The 23,611-nt window shown below is 41.4% G+C and overlaps 1 protein-coding gene, 1 non-coding gene and 1 pseudogene across 3 annotated transcripts; 1 reads left to right on the top strand and 2 right to left on the bottom strand.

The window, feature by feature from the left end:
* Window positions 1-3,232: 3,232 nt before the first annotated feature.
* LOC112414442 (protein TEX261 pseudogene) lies at window positions 3,233-4,413 on the bottom strand (annotated as a pseudogene). The gene has a single exon (XR_003006143.1). The product of XR_003006143.1 is annotated as a protein TEX261 pseudogene (transcript).
* Window positions 4,414-9,551: 5,138 nt separating this feature from the next.
* LOC112414464 (small nucleolar RNA SNORA40) lies at window positions 9,552-9,677 on the top strand. The gene has a single exon (XR_003006158.1). It is a non-coding gene; the product is annotated as a small nucleolar RNA SNORA40 (small nucleolar RNA).
* Window positions 9,678-14,020: 4,343 nt separating this feature from the next.
* MED18 (mediator complex subunit 18) lies at window positions 14,021-20,921 on the bottom strand. Its single transcript, XM_024766564.1, has 3 exons — window positions 20,759-20,921; window positions 19,674-19,815; window positions 14,021-14,939 (listed from the first exon to the last, which is right to left on the bottom strand). The coding sequence occupies exons 2-3, from the start codon at window positions 19,744-19,746 to the stop codon at window positions 14,386-14,388; spliced, it is 627 nt and encodes a 208-aa protein (XP_024622332.1). The 5' UTR covers window positions 19,747-19,815; window positions 20,759-20,921; the 3' UTR covers window positions 14,021-14,385.
* Window positions 20,922-23,611: the final 2,690 nt, after the last annotated feature.

Below are 23,611 nucleotides of genomic sequence, written 5' to 3'. Positions count from 1 at the left end.
ATATATGACTGAATCTCTTTGCTATATACAGGGAAAAGAATCTGAAAAAGAATACATACATACATACATATATATAAAATGACTGAATCACTTTGCTGTACACCTGAAACTAACACAATATTGTAAATCAACTATACTGAAAAAAAAGAGTAGAAGAGACCCTGCTCTACTTTGTCACATATTTGTCCCCTGGACCCCAGAGTAGCTCTGCATGAGAACTGGAATGGAACAGGAAAAAGCTTTAACCTACAACCCCTTTCTCTACATGAATTTGATACAGACATGTCCTCAAGGCTCACGTTGGGACTAATGTCATACACAGACATCAGGCTGTCTTCTCTATGCAAGCTTTTCTCTTCTTCCTCATCACTATAGCCCTCCATCCCCACCCCAATAAACTAATGCAAGTAATAAGAGCAGGACTGCATAGCAAGTGAGCCTTGAGTCAGACAACCTAGGTTAAAATCTAGTTCTACCTCTCACAGCTGTGACCTTGGCCATGTTTCTCCATGAGTCTCAGTTTCCTTACCAGTAAAATGAAGATAATAATGTCTGTCTCAAAAGATTGTTGAAAGAGTTTAAGATGAGACAGTTTTTGCGTTTTTTTAGCACAGTGCCCAGAACACAGTAAGTGCTTAATAAATGGTTAACATTGATTATTACCTGTAGGCCACCTATCTTATCAGGTACATCTAATAAGGACTGAATTTCAGGAGTGGTCCCAGTTTAAGGTCAGTCTGGGGCCCACAACAGTATTATGCCTGGTTCTTTAAAAACAGGACACACCTTATACGTACAAATGAATGTTGTTTACTTCAAGTTGTCATTACCTTGGAGGCAGTGCACTTATTCCAAGGATGCGTCCACTCTCCAGAACATTTTTGGGGTACTCAATTTAGAAATTTCTTCAGGGTCTATGACACATTCTTCTGAATATCCTCATCAGTAGGAAATCTTCATCTTCTGTAAAGATAAATTCAATGTTTGAAATAATCAGGAGTTGATGAATAAATAGGGTACAGGGGAAGATGAAGTAAGACTAACTTTCTTATATAGCTTTTACATGGATTTTATCCTTTTATTTTATTTTTGGCAGTGCGGCTTGTGGGATCTTAGCTCCCCCACCAGGGACTGAACCCGTGCCCTCAGCAGTGAAAGTGTGGAGTCCTAACCACTGGACTGCCAGGGAATTCCCAAGGATTTTATCCATTTAAAATAAACTAATTTTTAAAAGATAAAAGCAATAAAGTCCAATTAGGGCTTCCCCGGTGGCACAGTGGTTAAGAATCTGCCTGCCAATGCAGGGGACACGGGTTCGAGCCCCGGTCCGGGAAGATCCCACATGCCACGGAGCAACTAAGCCTGTGCACCACAACTACTGAGCCTATGCTCTAGAGCCCATGAGCCACAACCACTGAGCCCATGAGTCGCAACTACTGAAGCCCGCACGCCTAGAGCCTGTGCTCCGCAACAAGAGAAGACACCACAATGAGGAGCCCGCACACCGCAACGAAGACCCAACGCAGCCAAAAATAAAATAAATTAATTAATTAAATAAATTATTTTTTTAAAAGTCCAATCAGACTACTAAAACAAAAAAGAAAATTACCCATAGCTTACAATACAACTGCTATCATTTTGGTGCATTTTCCTTATCTTTCCTTAATATACATTTTTAAAAATAGTAGTAATAGTGTACATATCATTTGTAACATGCTAACCTAATTTAAATTATGTCATAAGCATATTTTCATGTTGCTGTAGAGTCCTCATAATAATATTTTTAATGGCTGCATAATATTTCATCAAATGGATATGGCAGAATTTACTTAACCACTTCTCTTTTGCTGAACATTTAGGTTGTTTTAAGTGTTTTATTATGAAATATATGTACTTTTCCTCAAATTTTTGCTTATTTCCTCAGCCTGGATTACCAGAAGTGGGAATGTTGGATCAAAGGGTATGAGGATTTGATGGTTCTTGATAGTTACTTCCAAATTGTTTTCCGGTAGGTTTTCACTAATTTATAATGCCAAGGAAACAGTAGAATACCCATTTCACTGCATCTAAAACAAGAACTTGGTATCACAATTTTAATAACTTAGGAGCTAGAAAAATATTTCATATGAACCAATTTTAAAGTCAAGTGGTTTGGGGCTTCCCTGGTGGTGCAGTGGTTAAGAATCCATCTGCCAATGCAGGGGACATGGGTTCAAGCCCTGGTCCCGGAAGATCCCACATACTGTGGAGCAATTAAGCCCGTGCACCACAACTACTGAGCTTGCGAGCCACAACTACTGAGCCTGAGTGCCACAACTACTGAGCCCGCATGCTTAGAGCTAGTGCTCCACAAGGGAAGCCACTGCAATGAGAAGCCCACGCACTGCAAGGAAGAGTAGACCCCCTGCTGGCCGCAACCAGAGAAAAGCCCACGCAGCAACAAAGACCCAATTCAGCCACAAATAAAAAAAAAAAAAGCAGAGCACAGACAGGGTGGAAAATTCCAGATACCCATTACTCCCCTACGGAAGCAATCATCTCTTACTGTTTTTTTTAACTATTATTACTTTTCAGTTACATAAGAAATATACATTCATCATTAAAAAAAAAAAACGACAGGCAGAAACAATAAAAACTACAGCTTATTTCCAACACCAAACAAAGACCATTAACATTTTGAAGTATTTACCCTCACACCATTTTCTCTACAGAACATGTTTTATAAAAAATAGCACACCAGGGAATTCCCTGGTGGTCCAGTGGTTAGGACTCCATGCTTCCACTGCAGGGGACACAGTTTCTTTCTTTTCTTTTTTTTTCCACAAGGGAAGCCACTGCAATGAGAAGCCCACGCACTGCAAGGAAGAGTAGACCCCCTGCTGGCCGCAACCAGAGAAAAGCCCACGCAGCAACAAAGACCCAGTGCAGCCACAAATAAAAAAAAAAAAAGCAGAGCACAGACAGGGTAGAAAATTCCAGATACCCATTACTCCCCTATGAAAGCAATCATCTCTTACTGTTTTTTTTAACTATTATTACTTTTCAGTTACATAAGAAATATACATTCATCATTAAAAAAAAAAAAAGAAAAGAAAGAAACTGTGTCCCCTGCAGTGGAAGCATGGAGTCCTAACCACTGGACCACCAGGGAATTCCCTGGTGGTCCAGTGGTTAGGACTCCATGCTTCCACTGCAGGGGACACAGTTTCTTTCTTTTCTTTTTCTTTTTCAGGGTATTAAGGCAAACAGGGCCACCTAGAATCTATTCAAAGGGGAATCAGCACTTGGACAGAAATCACAGTTCAACAGCAAAAACTTTCTCTTGCAAGGGCTAAGCCACGGCCCCTCCCCATTGCCATCTGCCCATAGCAATTATCCCTGTCTGCTCTCCAGCTTCACAGCCCCTGCCCTGCCTGCCCTGGCTGAGCCAGAACTCCTGACCCATCACAAGAGGGTGCGGGAGGGCCACAGGAGCTCAGCTTCTGCACACCCAGGTGGACCATGGCCTCCTGGCTAAGCAGGCACCACATCTTCCCTGGCGCCCTCTGAGGTCTCAGCCTCTGGCAGCATCAGATCTGAGCCAAGCTGAGCCTCCTGAGGACGGTAGGGATGGGGGCTTCTGGGGGAGTTGAGGGAAGGAGGGTCAGGGCTGGGGAAAGGTGCCTTCCAGCTCCTGGCCCCCACCCAGTGCAGAGGCCCAGAGGCCTGACTGTCCTGATCTTGCCCCAGCATCCCCTCTGCAGAAGGTCAGTATATCTTCTGCCGACTGGGTAGAATGGCCCCTTTGATGAAGGAGAAGACAACCAGGATCTCTGAGCGTTTGCCCCGCTTGCCTTTGGTGAAGTGATTGGAGACCACATCATCTCCAGGCTGCATGGTGGCAGGCAGGACGTTCTCCCCAGCCGACGGTGACACAAAGAACGCAAACGGGATTATCCACAGATAGAAAGTGAAATAGGCCAGGACCTCTGAGAAAGGATAACATTCCTCTGCAAAAAACTGAAACGCTGGGTAATGATTCACCACCACTAGCCCACAGGACAGGATGAAGTTAGGCGAGGTGAGCATGATGAAGGGGAAGGTCTGGAGGAGGCCAAAGTAGAACAGGTAGACCAGGAAGAGGCCCACGCCAATCATGTAGGTGGGCAAGGGCTCAAAAACGTAGAGGCCAGTCAGCACAGCTGTGGAGAACCAGACCCTATATTCTATGATCCTGCTGGTGGCCACCGCGTATTCTAGTAATTCTGCCAGGTAATAGAGTCCGGCTGCTATGGCCAGCGTGATGAAGGCCACCTGGATGAAGAGCGACAGCCAGCTCAGCACATACATGAACCACGTGGTGCCATTGCCCCGGCTGCCCGCCCCCTGACAGCCAGGACGGGCCTGCGCGCTCGGGCTCCGGCGACATGGAGCCGCCGCGTTCCCGCCCTTATAGAACACCATACATGTTGTTTTTAAACTTTTTTTTCCCCCACATAATAATTATAGCTCATATCTACATAATGTTTACTATGGGTCAGGGTCAGGTACAATTCCAAGTAGTTTTTTTTTTGCAGTACGCAGGCCTTTCACTGTTGTGGCCTCTCCCGTTGCGGAGCATAGGCTCCGGGCGCACAGGCTTAGCGGCCATGGCTCACGGGCCCAGCCGTTCCGCGGCATGTGGGATCCTCCCAGACCGGGGCACGAACCTGCGTCCCCTGCATCGGCAGGCAGACTCTCAACCACTGCGCCACGAGGGAAGCCCCCAAGTAGTTTTACATGTCATAATTCATTTAGTCCTCATGATAATTCTATAAGGAAGGCAATATTAGTCCTCCCATTTAATGATGAGACTGAAGCAGAGAAGTAATTTGCCTAAGGTCACAAAGTCAATAAGTTAACGAACTGGCACATTTTTCCATGTTGCTAAATTCATTTTCCACACATTTTCTTTTTTTTTAAATGGCTGCACGATATCCATGCAGCCATTTTGTGGATGAAGTATCATTTAATTATTCCACTTCCCTATATGAGACATCTAGATTATTTCCATGTTTTGATTTATACACATCACTAAGATGGTGATGTAGTATAAGATGCCTTATACTATACCTTTGTGCAGAATCCTTAATTATTTCCTTAGGCTAACTGCCCTCAAGAACAGTTGCATTGATTTTTATTTCCTCCAAAGAGGTGTTCCTTTCTCTATGTTCTCCATGACCTTAAATGTAAATTTTATCACTTTTGCCTACAGCAACATTTTATAATTCATTTTACCAGTTCTGAGAAATAAATCCAAGCACAAAAGGATGAGTGATTTCTCTAGAGTAAAAGAGTCAGTCTAAAATCTACCCCCTTTCCATGCTCTGCTGCTTTTTACAGATGCTGAACCTCATGGCTTATACACTAACTCATCGCAGAGGAATGAGGAGTGTTAACCTGGGACAAACCGGCTAATGCAGGCAAGATTCTTATGGTCTACAAGTCAGCATTCACTAATTCACTCACTCATTCATTCAATAAATATTTGAAAGGTTAGTACATGAGTAGTACTAAGCAGGGGTTACGGGGTTCACAGAAAAAAATATTTAGAACAAGGCTAAATAAAACATTTAGCACATAACCTGGCACACAATAATTGCTCAATAAATCAGTATTTATGTCAGGCACTCTGCTAAATGCCAAGTAAGTGTATTATCTCCTTTAATCTCTACAACAACCTCCAGGAACTGTTGTGTGTTTTTTTTTAATCATCCCCATTTTGCAGATAAGAAGACTGAGGCCTAGAGAGATTTACGCAGCTTGAGCAACATACCTGTAGTGTTCAGATTTGAACTGAAGACTCCAGAGTCTGTGCTCTTAGCCATTATGCTATATTACAAAACACAATTTCTCCCCTTAAGAAGCATATAGCCTTATTAATAATACTAAAATTGAAAACAGCTATCAAGTGTTAAGCACTTATGTGCCAAGCACTGTGCTAGGCCTTTATGCATATTGATCATTTAATTCATATGACAGCTCTATGAAATACTCTTGTAATTATGCTTGTTTTATAGATGAGAAAATAGATATTCTGAGAGTTTAAATAACTTGCCCAATATACAAATAGCTCTTAAATAGTAGCACTAGAAGCCAAGATATACAAAGAATTACTGTATAGGGAACATGATGAAATGTAAAACAAGTGATGCTACTTAGCTACCATCAAATTTCAGAAGTCACAGGAAAGAGACTTCGTGACCTTCTTGTGTTCCAGGAATGATCACAGAAGGATAGAAAGGGAAAATCCTGGCGGTTTGTCAGGCCCTGTGTTGAAAGCCTTCACAAAGGTCTGTTCATTATCCTCTTTGTGAATGTATTATTATTATTCTAAATTTGACAGACGAGGAAATGGATTCTCTGGAAGGTGCTGCGTATGTCCAAGGTCACATAGCTAGTAAATGGCATAGCTAGAACTGGAACCTATTTGTCTCTCAAATCTGAGCCCTTAAGCACTGTGTTACATGCTTTCCATTATTTGATCTTGCTTTTTGGTTGTGTAGGTGTCACACAGCCAGAGATGAGTGGAAAAGGCAAAAGTGAAAGGGTATTAAGGAAGATAATACATAAGCAAGAGTATTGAGTTACATCCAAGAAAAAGGAAGCAGACCTTCTTGTTCAGTGCTAAAGATTCATTTGTTTTGGGAAGGAGCCCTTTGTTTGCATACCTTTGGTGACTACACAAACTGTATAAATGTCTGTTTCTGCCATTATAATGGGAGTTATTAAAGACAGGGACTGTATCTTAGCCTGTGCTGTAACCCAGTGTCTAGCATAATGCTTAGCTTGTAGTTCCAGCAGAGAGGTTGGAAAAATAGGGAGTAGTCACATTGCATAGATCTCTGGATGGCAATCAAGGTAGTCCACAGAGCAAAAACCCTAAACAAAATAATAGGTACTCAAATCCAACAGGGCATTTAAAGGATAAAATCATGATGCATAGGAGTTATCCCAGGAGTACTAGGGTGGCCCAACAGCAGAAAATCTCTCAATATAATTCACCACATTGATGGACCAAAGGGTAAAAATTATGATTTTTTTCATACGTAGAGAAACTTGATGCAGTAGCATTAAGGTCAGGACTCAGTCGTGGATGCTTATTATTAGTGTTATCTAGAGTCTCGGAGAGTCTGGCCAATTCTTTTAGATGAGAGAAAGTGAAAGATGTATGTACTCTTTTGCTTGCCATTCTTGCCAATGATATGACAGTCTATATGGAAAACACAATATAATCAACAGGCAAACTATCAGAACTATAAAAGAGTTACTGTCAAGTTTGCAAGAATAGAAATCATCTTACAAAATTCAATAGTGTTCTTCTCTATTAGGAATAACCACCTTAAAAATGTAATAAAAAATATAACACAATCTACAGTAGCAACTAAAGTCTATAGCAAATATCTGCAAACTCTTTCTGTAAAGAGCAAACAGTAAATAGTGTCTGTTTGGCAGGTCACGTGGTCTCTGTCGCAGCCATTCAACTCTGTCACTGTTGAACGAAAGCAGCCATAGACAGTATTAAATGAATGAATGTGGATGATCCAATAAAATTTTATTTACAAAACCAGAGCACAGGCTGACATGCCCAGGTGTAGTTTGCCAACTCCTGGTCTATAGTAATTGGCCTAAAAACTGTGGACTGAAGAAAAACTCACGACCTAAAAGTTGCAAGTTAAGTTTTATTCGGGACCTGAGGACTAGAGCCTGGGAGACAGCCTCTCAGATAGCTCTGAGGAACTACTCCGAAGAGGTAAGGGAGGAGCCAGGATATATAGGAGAGTTTTTGCTGAAAAACCATGTAGATGAACATCAAAAGATTACTGCTAATCACAAAAGACAAACATCTCAAGTTAGTGATTTTAGAGCTTTTCTACATATGGGAAGATGCGAGATTCTGGGCTCACTGAAATTTTTCCTTAGATATGCAGCTTAACTCTCTAGGGCCAGTATCCAGAGCACAGAATATTTCCTATTTTCCTCTATGCTGAATTCTCCTCAGGGTGCACTGTTGTGGGTGTGGGGAGGTGGCTGTAGTGCCTGATGCCTTGATGGCAGGCAACATTTATTGTTTACTGGAATGGCAGGCAAACTTCCCTTACCACAGAGCAATGCCTAAGAAGTTTATCAAGGAAAAAAAACTAAACTCCATTCAGGGACATTAGAAGGCCTGAATAAATGTCATAATTCAGATAACTTCAGGAGTGTAAAGATTTTATTCATTTGTTTAACAAATATTCAGAGTGGCCACCATACGCCAGGCATTGTTCTGGGTGCTAGGGGTGCAGCAGAGAACAAAACAGGGCACCTATCCTCACGAATCTTACATCTTTAGCAGAGAAGCAGTGATTAAATAATCTTAAGTTGGACAGTAATAAATGCTATGAAAAAGATTAAATAAGAGAAAGAAAGAGTGATGAGGAGTGAGGGTGCTACTTAATTTAGGATGGTCAGGGAAGGCTTTCCTGATGTTTCAGCAAAGACCTGTAAGAGGTGAAGGAAGCCTGCCCCATTGAATTCTGGTGAGGGAGTGTTCCATGCAAAGATGTCAGTTCTCCCCCAAATTAATCTATATGTGTTCAATGAAATTCCAATAAAAATTCCAGTAGTAATGTTGAGAAACTAAAACCCACTCTAAAATGAATATGAAAGAATAAAGTTCTATGAAAGCTAAGTCTATTTTCAGAGGGAAATAAAAGTAGGGAGACCTGCCCTACTGGTAGAACTGGCTCTACCACGAAGCCACAGTAATAAAAATATTGTGTTGCTGGCACTGAAACAAATAAAAGGATCAATGGAATAGAATGGAGAGCTTATAAATAAAGTATATACATGGGAACTTAATATGTGATAAAGGTGGCATCACAAAACACTGGAAAGATTGTTTTTCTGACAGTTATAGAAAAACAAATTCACTCTATAGAGAAAAAAGCTGAATTTTTACTTGAAACTATGTTAAAAGTGGACTCCAGATGGATTAAAGACATAAATGTGAAAGTTAAAACTATAAAGCTAATATTAGAAAATGCAGGAAAATCTGTTACCCAGGTGTAAATAAAGACTTCCTAAACAAGACTCCAAATTCTAAGGTCAAAATTTAGGATATCTGCTTAATTAATGACATCACAGAGTTAACACGAAGGTTGCAGACTGGGAGAAGGTATTTGCAATGTTTAAAACAAACACGGAATATGTCTAGAATATACACACAATTCCTACAAACTAAGAAGACAGGAAATCAAATTTTAAAAAAGTAGGCAAAGGATGTAAATAGGCACTGGGAGAAAGTATTTGCAGTGTTTAAAACAAATAAAAGAAGGTCTAGAATATACAAAGAATTCCTACAAATCAACAAGACAGGAAATCAAATAGGAAAATAAGCAAAGGATATATAAATACCTTAGTTTCACATACTAAGCATACAAAAAAAACAAAAAAGAAAAAAAGGCTCAAATTTAATTATAATCAGAGAAATGCAAATCAAGACAGCCAAGAGCTGCCACTTTACTTCCACCAGACTGGCAAAAATTAATAGTACTTATGTTTGTTTTTGTTAATCTGTAGACAAAGACTTATAGATGGGTGCAAAAATAAATCCTCTTTTGCAACATAGAACTCATTGTTCAGTATGAATTTTGATAGAGATAAGAAGGAACATGGTACCTGAAACAGATTCAAGCGGTGGGGGTATTGATAAACACAAAGGTTGCTTCCAGGACTATAGAATTGATAATTTAAAAGCTTAAGATATGTGGGAAATTATCAGCTACGCTGATTTAGTACTCTAATGTTGACATGAAACAAAGATGACTTCCTTTTTTAGGTTTTTATCTTGAGAACACAGTGTCTGGACTTTAAAAAGGTATTGGCATATCCCAACGATCTGTACTGTTCTAAGCTATGATAGCTTAGGAGTGAATACGATTTGAACTTAATGCATGTTTAGAGGGTGTCTAAAATTCAGAAGCAAGCAGATCCATTTCCTCTGACCCTAAACATGGTCCAAAAGTAAATTGCTTGAGGAAATTGGATCCCAAAGATCACAGATGGGGAATTTTGAAGTATGTCCATATTCCATTGGAGATCAAAGAAGCCCAACTAAAAGAATGGGAGACTGACTGACTGACATGACAACTGTGGACTGAGGAAAAATTCTTTTTGAAACGGCTATCTTGAAGAGTATGACTCAGACACTGGAGGAACTAAGGTGATCGGCAGTGGAAGGAATCAGAACATGTGAAATTCCTTAAAAATTATTGACTTAAATAATTTGCCATATATAAAAACATAAAAAAAGAAAAAGAAAACTGGAAAAAATGAGAAAGATGCTAACACTGAAGATTGGTGGTTATGAGTTCCTGTGTATTGGTGATAGGAATTAGCACAGCCATTCTGAAAAGTAACCTGGCCATTTTTGGCAAATTGAGCATGCCCAATTGCATAGTTCAGAGGAATATTCACGTCAGTATACAAACTTGCTTATTTTTGCTTTTTTTTTTTGCCGCTGTGCAGCACGGCATGCGGGATCCTTAGTTCTCGGACCAGGGATCGAACCCATGCCCCCTGCAGTGGAAGCGTGGAGTCTTAAACACTGGACCGCCAGGGAAGTCCCTATTTTTGAATTTTTAATAGTAATCGAGAGTTGAAGGCAATCTAGAGTTCTATCATCAAAAGAGTGAATGAGTAAAACATGGTGGATGAACAGTGGTTATGTACCTGGAGCTAGGCCGCTGGAGTTGAAGTTCAGGCTCCACCACTTACAATAGAAGTAAAAATTTGAGTAATCTGCGCATTCCTTTTTTTCTTTTTTTGAGATACGCGGGCCTCTCACTGTTGTGGCCTCTCCCGTTGCGGAGCACAGGCTCCGGACGCGCAGGCTCAGCGGCCATGGCTCACGGGCCCAGCCGCTCCGCGGCATGTGGGATCCTCCCAGACCGGGGCACGAACCCGTGTCCTCTGCATCGGCAGGCGGACTCTCAACCACTGCGCCACCAGGGAAGCCCCAAGGCTTCATTCTTATCTACAAAATGGGAGTAGTAATATCTACCTCATAGGGTTGTTGGGAGAAGTATGAGTTAAAACATTTAAACCATCTGAAACAGAGTTAAGCACTATTTAAGTACTAATATTACTGTTAACATGAAAGCATATGCAAGTTCAAAGTTGTAAGTTAGGTTTACGTATAGCAATAAGAGAATATCACAAAAGCAATAATAATTTTAAAAAGTAAGAAAAACATTTATTTATTTATTTTTGGCTGCGTTGGGTCTTTGTTGCTGTGCGCGGGCTTTCTCTAGTTGCGGCGAGCAAGGGCTACTCTTTGTTGTGGTGCATGGGCTTCTCATTGCCGTGGCTTCTCTTGTTGTGGAGCATCAGCTCTAGGTGCGCGGGCTTCGGTAGTTGTGGCACACAGGCTCAGTAGTTGTGGCTTGCGGGCTTAGTTGCTCCACAGCATGTGGGATCTTCCCCGAGCAGGGCTTGAACAAGTGTCCCGTGCATTGGCAGGCAGATGAACTGCTGAGCCAGCAGGGAAGTCCCAAAATGGAACATTTATGGCATAGTATCATTTATGTGGATTGAACATACTTACATAACTCTACATATTTTACAAGACAAGCATGACAGACATACATTGAACAGATCAGAATGGGTGCCTATAGGATAGAATGAGAGTAGAGTTTAGGAATAAAGTGGAAGACTACAAAATAAGAAAGGGGCCTTACTTGAATCATCCTGCTAATATGCTATGAAAGGAGGAACAAGACTTACTCATGAAATCTGCAACTGAAGGGGGTAAAAGCTATCTTGAAAATATGCAAGGGAAAGCCAAGAAAAGGATCCCAGAGCCAGAGAAATAACCAGCTAACCAACTTGGAAGCTACCCTATCTTTGAACTTACCCTTAAATGAGATAACACCATCCTTACCGTTTAAGGCAGCTTTGGATAGGTTTTCTGTTACTTGCCCAAAACCTCTTAACAGAGTATTCATATGATCTTTTGAGTGGCAAACCGAGGTCCAAAGAGAATTATGATCTATCCAATGTAATACCTCAACTGGGGTATTATCTCAGTGGAGGTTCCAGAAGAAAATGAAAATTTTGAGTGACCAACAATTTTTAAAAGGCCAAACCCTATAAGTGGGCTTCCCTGGTGGCACAGTGGTTTAGAATCCACCTGCCAATGCAGGGGACACGGGTTCAAGCCCTGGTCCGGGAAGATCCCAGTTGCTGCAGAGCAACTAAGCCCGTGGGCCACAACTACTGAGCCTGCGTGCCACAACTACTGAAGCCCGTGTGCCTAGAGCCCATGCACCGCAACGAAGAGTAGCCCCCACTCGCCGCAACTAGAGAAAGCCTGCATGCAGCAACGAAGACCCAACGCAGCCAAAAATTAAAAAAAAAACAAAACTCTATAAGTATTAAAATGATCAACATTTATCCCACTCAGAACTGTTATTTTAAAAAATCCATTAGAAGTCAAATGATAAACGGGAAATTATATAAAAGCTGTTTACAAATTAATAAAGACAAACAATGAAGAAAAGGGAATGCACATAAGAAAAAAATGTCCAATAAACATATAAAATTTTAAACCTAATTGATGAGTATTTTTAAAAGAAAATTAAAACCAGTCACCATTTATCATCAAATGGGAAAAATAAGTTTTCACCGTCACACCCACCTTTGGCAACTGTGTTGGAAAACTGGTAGGAGTGAAAACTGGGACATTTCTGGAAGGCATCTGGCAATGCATAGTGGAAGACTTAAAACAAGGCACACTCTTTGACTCAGCAGTTCCCTAGAATTTATCCTGAAGAATCATCATGGATGACAACAGAAATTTAATTAAAAACACTAGCATCACAGGACAGTTTATAAAAGCAAAAAATTGGGATCAAACTAAAATTCCCAAAGTAGGGGAATCAATTAAGTTACGGAAAATCCAAATGATAGGATACAAATAGCAGTTACAATTATCAGTATTTAAATACAAGCTCTGCTAATTTGTAGCTGTATAGCTCAGGGAAAGCTAATTACTCTCTCTGTACCTCAGTTTCCCTGTAAAAAATGGGTCTGTTGCGAGGATTAAATTAGTAAACATACCTAAAGCACTTAGGATAGCGCTGACACATAATAATAAGAAAAAAAAGTTTTTTTAACAGAAGAGGGACTTCCCCGGTGGCACAGCAGATAAAACTCCATGTTCCCAATGCAAGGGGCCCAGGTTCAATCCCTGGTCAGGGAACTAGATCCCACATGCATGCCGCAACTAAGAGTTCACATGCCACAACTAAGGAGCCCGCCTGCTGCAACTAAGGAGCCCACGTGCCTCAACTAAGGAGCCCTGGAACTGCGACTAAGTAACACGCCTGCTGAAATTAAGACCAGGAGCAACCAAATAATTAATTAATTAATTTTTAAAAACCCCAGAAAAACATTGTCCCAGATGCCTAATGTCCCGGAAAGATGTTAATGATAAATTAAACAAAAAAAGGAGATTACAAACCAGTATATATACAATATTTTTCTAAAATAAATATATCTCATATACATAAATTTCCAAAAATAAAGACTAGAAGGATATAAAACAAAATAGTATACCTCTTTGAATAACAGGATTACAGGTTATTTTTCTTATTTTTGTCAGAATTAAAATTTTTTTCAATAACAAATATGTGCTACTTTTTTTTTTTTTTTCTTTTGCGGTACGCGGGCCTTTCCCGTTGCGGAGCACAGGCTCCGGACGCACAGGCTCAGCGGCCATGGCTCACGGGCCCAGCCGCTCCATGGTATGTGGGATCTTCCCGGACCGGGGCACGCCTGCATCGGCAGGCGGACTCTCAACCACTGCGCCACCAGGGAAGCCCATGTGCTACTTTTATGAAAGGTAAACTATCACCTCTATCAAAATTAAAACAAAAAACTGTCATATTTTTGCTCCAGTTGATGAGTCTATCCCAAATTAGCAGGGTAATGGGGTAAAGAATCAGAATGATAGACATTTCTCTTTATAGCCTTTATTACTGCACAATACAAACTCAGTCTCTGTTTTACAAACCTTACACACAAATGGCAAAACAATTAAAAGATTTTTATTCCCCAAAGCTATTTTATTCCAGTTTCCCCTCTTTATGCAGAGGGATTTATCTAGATTCTCCATGTCATCCTTAGCCTTTAATTTAGAAAGGCTGTCACAAAAGTGAACTGGCCATATGAGGAAAACAGTGCAAAGAACCAACTAAGTTCTCATTGTCCTCCTTCCTGAGGGAAGAATGCCTGGCTAGCAGTGGTGAAATAGGGCAATTATAACATCTTCTTTTTTTGTAACAGCTGAGGACAAGCCCCAGTGGTGGACAGACTGCCTTGTCACATGAGCCTTTTGGGGTCTATTTTCTCTAGGTGAACCAGAGGTTTCAGCTGCTCTGCAAAGTTCCTCATGTCATCAGACACCACGTCCTGCCCAGCTGGTGCAACAACACTTAGTTCCACAAGGTAGGAGAGTGACAAGGCCTCAGTATTGTCTGTGTTCCCTGGTGTCAAGATGCGGAAGATCTTGTACACCACGATCTTCATGATGCCCTTACGGAACAGGTGTCCCCTGGCAACAAACTCATGGTCCATGCGGAAGCCCATTTCCATCAGGAAGTCAGTAAGGTTCTCAGATGTTGCAATGTCCACGCAGTTACGCACCAGGGCATGGCGGTTCTTGTCTCCCATTTCTGGCTGTCCCAGGTAGCGCAGGTGCCAGGGTGCCCCTGCCCTATCCATAGAGCGTCGAGCCCTTAGAACAAACGGACTGGCCTGCTGGCCCTTAAGGAGGAATACCATCTCATGGTCAAGGAAAGTCTCAGGTTCCATGTTGTCACACAAACCACGAAGGCGGTGGATGAGGCTTTCCAAGCTGTGATCTAAAACACTTCCTGAAGAAGGAAAAAAGTACCATTGAGTCCCATCTTTCATTCTGGGTAATGGAAATAGCAAAAGATTGAAAAAACTTAAATGAAAAATCAGAACAGTTTAGTGCAGTGTTTTGTAAAGCACAGGCCCAATATATGAGATTTTAGCGGGGTTATACTGCCAAGATATTATATAACAAGTTAATCCCTTTTTAATTTTTTGCACTGTCTTATTTGGTACTAGAATAGTTAGGCCTTCTCTAACAATGCTAACCTCCAGCGGGCTTTGGGCCTTAACAGGCAACAGTATCTACCTAGAAAAATAATACTGTTTTGTCATTTATTTTAAAAATTATCTTCTAGTCTCAGAAAACAAAAGTTTTCCATTGATAGAAAAAATATAACATTTCCTTTTTATGTAATATATTTAAGTAAAAGAGAATGAACTGCTTCAGAGAAATACACTGTCCTTTGTTCTCATCTTATTCTTCCTCCTGGCAGCATTTCACATGGTTGTTATATTATACCCATTTTGAAATCTATTCTTCCCTTGGCCTCTGGGACACAAATCTCTCTTGGTTCTTCACCTAATTCACTGACCATTCCTTTTAAGTCATCTCTGCTGGGTCTTCATCTTCCCAAAATACTGGAGGATCCTAGGACTCAATCCTGGTCTTTGTCTCTATCAAAAATCTCTTCCTCCCTCAGTGACCTAAATCAGCCCTATGGGGTTTTTTTGTTCATTTTTTTTGGGTTTTTTTGCGATACGCGGGCCTCTCACTGTTGTGGCCTCTCCCGTTGCGGAGCACAGGCTCCGGACGCGCAGGCTCAGCGGCCATGGCTCACGGGCGCAGCTGCTCCGCAGCATGTGAGATCTTCCCGGACTGGGGCACGAACCCGTGTCCCCTGCATCGGCAGGCGGACTCTCAACCACTGCGCCACCAGGAAAGCCCAGCCCTATGGTTTTAAGTATCATTTATGCTCTGAGGACTACCAAATTTATATCTCATGAACTACAGACTCATACATCCAACTGTCTACCTAACTTCTCCACTCGGATGCCTAAGACATCTTCATCTTAACATGTTCAGTATCAACCTGTTGATTTTTCCTCTACAATCTTACTCCTCCTGCAGTTTTCCCCATCATAGTAAATGGCAACTCTCTGCTTCCAGCTGCCCAACCAAAAACCACATAATCAGCTTCGACTCCTTTCTTTCTCTCACATCCTACATCCGCTCTGCATTTTTAAAATATATGCAGAATCCAGTTTACTCAATCATTTCCACCTAGTCCAAGTCTCCATCATTTCTTGCTTGGTCTTTGCAGTACCCCGCTTCTATCCTTGCTTTTTTCTTCTCTCCTCCATACAACAGCCAGCTGGTTTTTAGGACATAAGGCAGATAATGACACTTCTCTGCTCAGAACCCTCCAATGGCTTCCCATGTCACTCAGAATAAATCCCAAATTCTTTACCACGGTCTACAAGGCCCTATAAATTGTGGTCTCTGCTACCTGATGTTGATTATTTCCTTCTACTATCTCCCAGATCACTCTCTCCAACCACAGTGATTTTCCTGCTGTTTCCTAAAAATGCCAAGTGTTTGACAATGTATTTCTCTTCAGAGACCCTTCCCTTAGTCCCTACGTTTAGAACGTTCTTCTCTCAGACACCTGCATATCTCACCCCATCACTTTGTTCAGATCTTTGCTCAAATGTCACTTTATCAGAGATCTCTTTTCTCATTGCTCTAAATAAAATAGCATTATCTCCTTCCAACCTCTTTCCACTTCCCTGCTTTACTTTTTAGCATTAGTACCTCAATTTTTTAGTCATATTTCAATATATCAATTATGTATTGACTTTTTAACACCTTTCTTCCTCTACTGCTCATACTTACTCCAATGCTAGGAACATATTCATTAATTGACTAAATCTGTTAAAGTAAATAAAAATATACTACTGTAACTATGGTAAATATTGACAGTGGGACTCAAATGACTACGTTTTTGGAAATGGGTAGTGTTGGAGGGAAAGCAACAGATCAGGTCCCTGTGATCATAGGACAGATGACGATGGGAGCAAGTAATGGGTCCTACATTGGATACGTTGTGTCCTACATTCAGGACAGTGTCAGACATGTGTTTTTTCATACTTCAAACATTTAAGGAGCTTTGTAAGTGCTGGTTCCTTCAACACATACTTACTGAATACTGTGCCAGGCATCACGCTAGGAAGTAGGGAGTCCAGCCCTCACAGAGATTACAGTTTAGTGGGGGAAACAAAAAATAAATAAGTAAACAATTAAACAGAAATACAGGGAAATAAAAGGGAGATGGGAAAGAGGAACTGATGGGGGTGGAGAAGAGGAGACCTCTCTGAGGGCTTGGAGTAGTCAGAGAAGGTCTCTCAAAGGGAAGAACAACTGAGCTGAGGACTAAGGGATAAAGATAAAATGGCTATTTGAAGGGCTGGAACAAAGTATAAGGGCAGAGGAAACAATGCAAAGGCCCAGGAAAGGGCCTGGGGAATTCAAAGAAATGAAGGGATATCAGTGTGGCTGAAGTGCGGTAAGCAAGATGGAAGATGATAATGAACTGAGGATTTGGGATGGGCCAAAGCACACAGGTCTTATGTACAGCTCATGCTAAAGGCTGTATTCTATTCTAAGGCCATTGGGAAGCTATTAGCTCCACATTTTATTCTCCATACAACAGGGAAAGAGATGACTGGATTTACATTTTAAAAAGATCATTCCAGGAAAACTGGTATAGACTCTTCAACAAGACGTGGTCATGGGAAAAAAAGTGGGAATGAGGGGAGACTGGTCCAAGTTAAAAGAGGCTTAAGAGACACAGTTATCAAATGTAATGCATGAAACATGATTATATCCTGGATACAAAACACATTTTGAGGGCAAGATAGGGGGAAACTTTTGAATATGGACTAGATATTAGATGATATTAAAAATACATTATTAATTTTTTAGATAATAATGATGGTATTGGGGTTATGAAGGAAAATATCCTTGTTTTTTATTTTTTAGAGATGCATTCTGAAAATGTTTTGGGGTAAAATGTTATATCTGAAACTGTTGTTTTTTCAAAAAAATTTTTTGGCTGCAAGGCATGTGGGAGCTTAGTTCCCCAACCAGGGGTCAAACCCGCACCCCCTGAAGTAGAAGCGCGGAGTTTTAACCACTGGACCACCAGGGAAGTCCCTGAAACTGTCTTTAAAAACAGCAAAAGAAAAAAGAGAAAGCAAATATGGCAAAATGACAGAAACTGAAATCTGGATGACAGAAAAGGAGTGTTCATTATATTAGTCTCCTCGGTATGCGGGCCTCCCACTGTATGGCCCCTCCCATTGCGGTGCACAGGCTCCGGTCGCGCAGGCTCAGAGGCCATGGCTCACAGGCCCAGCCACTCCGTGGCACGTGGGATCTTCCCGGACTGGGGCACGAACCCGTGTCCCCTGCATCGTCAGGCAGACTCTCAACCACTGCGCCACCAGGGAAGCCCCCACTTTCTTTATGTTTGAATATTTTTAATACTAAAACAATTTTTTAAAAAAGACTACTAGCTGTTGTGTGAGAAGAGAAAGACGATCAAAAGTGGAAGCAATGAAAAAAAAAGTGGAAGCAATGTAATAAGTATAGGGTTACTAAAATAGTTCAGGCAAAGGATGATAAACCAGGGTGTGGTACTGCAGGTTGAGAAAAGACTTATTTAATACATATTTTGGAAGTAAAATGAATAGGATTAGAAATGGACTACACGTGGGGGTAAAGTAAAAGATGGACATTGACTCCTGAATGCATGGCTCACGCAACTGGTGAATGACAGTGGCACTTACTGAGATGGGAAAGCCTGAAGGAGGTGCAGCCTGAGGAGTGAAAATTAACAACCCTATTTTGTTCACAGTAAGTTACTAAATGGATGATCTGAATTAAAGTCTAAACTCTTGCACTAAACATTGTATGACGTCCTGAAAATCATTATCCCCTCTGGGTCTTGAGTTTTTTCATCTGGGAAAGTTACTTCACTTCTATTTCCTGATCTATAAAATGGAGCTAGTTTAACAGTATCATAGAATTACCATATGATCCATTAATCTCACTTCTGGGTATTTATCTGAGAGAATTCGAAGCAGGATCTTGAAGAGATATTTGCACACCCATGTTCACTGAGCATTATCCACGATAACCAAGAGGTGGAAGCAACCCAAATGTCTGACAGATGAATGGATAAAGAAAATGTGGTACATATATACAATGGAACATTATTCAGCTTTAAAAAGGAGATCCTGTCACATGCTACAATATGGGTTAACATGGAGGACATTACACTAAGTGAAATCAGCCAGTGATAAAACGACAAATACTGTAATGATTCCACTCATATGAGGTTATCTAAAGTAGTCAAAATTAGAAACAGAAAGTAGAAAGGCTGTTGCCAAGGGCTGCAGGGAGGGGAAAGGAGGAATTAGTGTTTAACGGGAATAGAATTTCAATTCTGCAAGATGAAAAAGTTCTAGAGATCGGCTATACAACAATGTGAAATACTTAACACTACTGAACTGTATGCTTAAAAATGTTTAATATGGTAAATTTAATGTTATGTATTTGTGACCATAATTAAGGGTTAATTGAAAAAAAAAAGGTGCCAGAAATTATGCAGGCTGCCTTTGTAGAACAGCTTCTCATCTCCGCGGAAGCCGAACAGAAAAGAGGAAAACAAGCTCCCTGGTTCACTCACCCTGCAGCAGGTACTCCATCATGTTAATGGTGCCCCCGGTGACAGGCATCATGGTGACTGGAGGTGCCTCCATGTTACCTGTTTAAGTTGAAAACGACAGAACTGGACTCGGAGTCCCCCGTCAAGTAAACACAGGATACACCTGGAGAAGAGTTATACTTGTTAATACATCAGAGAGGTGGAGAGACACCAGATCTGCTTGGGTCATTGGCCTTAACATGAAAAGATTCATTCATCCATCCATTCAAAACTTTTTGAGTAACTGCTATAGGCCAGTTTCAGGAACTGATGATACAGAAATACACAAAGGAGGCCTGATCATGGAGTTACAGCATAACCTTTTAGTCTCAAGGTCTAAAATCTCTAACCGTTTTCTGTGCAATAACTAAGTCTCTCACTCTGGAACTCAATGTCTTCCTTCTAAAACGGGGCCAACGATATTTAACCCCCAAGGCTTTGTTGCTCAGACGACAAAATGGACCTGCAATAATAGACGGATTGAAAGGTGACTTAAAGAATCTTGTCTACCCCTCAATTTATAGATGAGGATATTGAGACTTGGGGAGGAGCCCAAGGACACACAGTAGGTCGGTGGCAGAACCTAGACCAGACTAAAATCTATGCGTTCCACCTCTCTGAATCAAACGCCTTTTAAAGCTAGCCAAGCGGAAGTTCTTTTAATTGATGGTTTAGGTCCTCTTAAGCCAGCATCAACGCGTGCCCACTTACACCAAAAACACACCTCAGGGCTTCCCTGGTGGCGCAGTGGTTGGGGGTCCGCCTGCCAATGCAGGGAACGCGGGTTCGACCCCTGGTCCGGGGGGGGGGTCCCGCATGCCGCGGAGCAACTGGGCCCGTTTGCCGCGGCTGCTAAGCCTGCGCTCTGGAGCCCACAAGCCACGGCTGCTGAGCCCGTGTGCCACAACTGCTGGGGCCCGAGCGCTTGGAGCCCGTGCTCTGCAAGGAGGGGCCACCGCAGTTAGAAGCCTGCTCACTGCAACGGAGAGAAGCCCATGCGCAGCAATGAGGACCCAGCGCAGCCAAAAATAAATAAATTAAATTAAAAAACAAAAAAGCACACACACCTCAGCGCGCGTTCTAGCCTCTTCTCGCAAAGCGAGGAATTGTATCCACCAGAGCACCTCTGAGCTTTTTAGTGACAACTAGCCCACAGCCCTAAACTTGAAGACCCTGGGAGAGGGCGAAACTTCCCCCTCCTCTTCCCACTTCCGGCAAAAAAGGTTTCGTCGCTCAAACCTCTAACACCACCACTCCGCGACGTAAGGGCGCCGAGAGGGCACAAAAATCCCCTCTGCTGTCCGGCAAGCAGAAGCGCATGCGCAAACTGCGATGCTTCGGAAAAGCTGCCGGCTTGCTTTCGAACGTTCGTCTGGGAGTTACAGGGAACCTTGACGTCATAGGCCGTCCTCCAGGAAAATATTTATTTTTTTCTGGTGTGACGACCTGGAGATGTCCAGGAAATCTCTTGAACTGACAGGGGGAGAAGAGAGCTTGGGGATGAGAGCTGCAGAAAAAGAGAAGAGATTGTTGTAAAACAAAACTTTTGGTTGGGTACGTGAAGATAAAAAGGAAAGACACCTTTTACTGCTTAGCAAACTGTTCTGAACAATTGGGGAGCTCAGTAATACATTTAGTATTTGTTCACTGTTCTGTGTTTATTTTACCTCAATTTAAAAATATTGGGAGGTAAGTAAATTCAATGAATATTTATTGAACCCTGCTTATGTTCAAGCATATAAAATGCATACAAAGAGTGAGCTAGAGTGAGGTGATTGAGGCACTCTCCTGGAGCGAAAAAATTTAAGGGGGCACCAAAAAACTCAGTAACAAATAAAAAAATTTTAATGCAATATTTTACAAATTTAATGCAAAGAAAATCCTTTATGAACAAAGTGTCAGAAATTTAAAGTTGATATTCATAGCAGCCCTATGACCCGAGTATAATTACGGTAATTTTATAGATGGCGAAACTTAGGCAACAAAATGTAAAATAACACCAGAGGGAGTTGAGAGGCTGGGATACAAATTTAAGCCGCTGACTTCAGAACCCATGCTCTTAATTTCTACACTATACAGCCCCTTCTCACTCCAGTTCCCTTGCTGTAACCCACACTATCTCCCACTCATTCACATTTTTGAAAACATTCCTATAACATTTGCCCAAATTATAGCTGGCATTTGAAAAGTAGCATTAAATTAAATTTAAAAAATAATAATGGGTAAGAAATGGGCAAACAATATGGTAAAACTTGGACAAGGCTTAGGAGTTATAGGGATGGGTTTCTGTGATAAGGATGTGAGGCCTGGAGCTTAGGATGGAACTCACTTCCGTCTTTTGCCAGTACCCAGCTGTGCAACCTTGGGCAATGCACTTCCCCTCTCTGAGCCTCAGCTTCCTTTTTTATAAAATAGAGTTAAAAATAGTACTTTCTAAGAGGGAGGTTGCAAAAATAAAATGAGATATTTATGAAACACTTAGCATAGTTCCCGGCTTATTGTAGGCAATCAATAAATGGTAGCTATTATTATTCCACTTTATATTTCTCATTTGAGCAAGCACATTCTATCTTATTGAATATATTTTGTGCATGTCTCATCTCCCTAGATAGATTATAAACATCTTGAAGGGAGGAATCATGTATTTTCTTTATATATATGTGTATCTTAGCTTAGGCTGCTATAACAAAATATCATAAACAAGGTGGCTTATAAACAACAGAAATTTATTTTTCACAGTTCTGGCGGCTGGAAGTCTGAGATTGGGGTGCCAACATGGTTGGGTTCTGGTGAGAGCCCTTTTTTGGGTTGCAGGTTGCCAACTTCTTGTATCCTCACATGGTGAAAACCAGAGCAAAGCAAACTCCCTCGGGACTCTTAAAAGAGCGCTAATCCCATTTACGAGGGCACTTCCCTCTTGACCTCATCTAACCCTAACCACTCCCAAAGGCCCTACCTCCTAATACTGTCACACTGGGGAGTAGGGTTTCAACGTAAGGATTTGGCAGGGGGACAAAAACATTCTATAACAATGTGTTTTACATGTAGTGGGTGTTCAGAAATTTTGTTGAACACATCACAATAACTACCAATTATTGAACAGTTAATATACCCAACTTTATATGTGTGTAAATATGTCAAATACTGCTAAAAGGTAGATATTACCATCTCCACTTTACAGAGGAGGAAAAAGAGGTTCAGAGAGGTGAAGAGACTTGCCCAAAGCCAAATCGCCAGCAAATGGCAGAACGCAGATTCAAATTCAGTTCTTTCATTCAGAAACCTACCTCTTTACCATGCTACCTTCTGAATTCATGGGCTCTTTCTCCACAGTTAAGTTCCCCAATTATTACAATTAGTGGCAACAAAGGAGGAGAGAAGTCCATACATTGTTTCCTAACCCATCGCTAGGCTGGGCTCAAAGGATTAAGACTAGCTCTTGGCCAGTCTTCATCAGAACTGCAGACCATCAACATGGTTTGTAGCACACACTCAGCTTTCTAGAATGGCCTGATAGAAATTAAATAGATCTACCCCTGTGTTATCTGCAATGCTAGGATATCAACCTTAGTGTTACAAACTAGTGTTTCCCCAGGAATGGCTGCTTCCTATATGCATAGCCCTTTGGAAAACGTATAACTCTTTCTTTTCAACCTAATGGTCTCCAGCATCCTCATAAGTTCATGCTATTCCTCCAGTCAGAGTAAAAGCCAAAGCCCTCATTATGGCTACACGATCCACCCTCATCACCTGTTAGCTCTCTGACCATCTCCATCTGTGCCTGCCCCCGTCCCATCTACTCTGCTCTTACTAGAACATGTCAAGGATGCTCCCATCTTAATTGTTGTGCAGTCTGCCTGGAGCTCTCCTTTCCACTGAACTGCAGGATTCACTCCCTTGTTTCCTTTTGGTCTCTGCTC

The sequence above is a fragment of the Neophocaena asiaeorientalis genome, unplaced genomic scaffold, assembly GCF_003031525.2.
Source record: "Neophocaena asiaeorientalis asiaeorientalis breed wild unplaced genomic scaffold, Neophocaena_asiaeorientalis_V1.1 scaffold79, whole genome shotgun sequence".
Lineage (NCBI taxonomy): Eukaryota > Metazoa > Chordata > Mammalia > Artiodactyla > Phocoenidae > Neophocaena > Neophocaena asiaeorientalis.
The sequence above is the reverse complement of the archived record's forward strand: the minus strand, read 5'-3'. Positions and strand labels throughout refer to the sequence as shown.

Coding starts and splice junctions, on each gene's coding strand:
- MED18 (XM_024766564.1), bottom strand. CDS start 19,746: ATGGAGGCACCTCCAGTCACCATGATGCCTGTCACCGGGGGCACCATT. Junction 14,940..19,673: donor GATGGAGTACCTGCTGCAGG/GTGAGTGAACCA, acceptor TTCCTTCTTCAG/GAAGTGTTTTAGATCACAGC.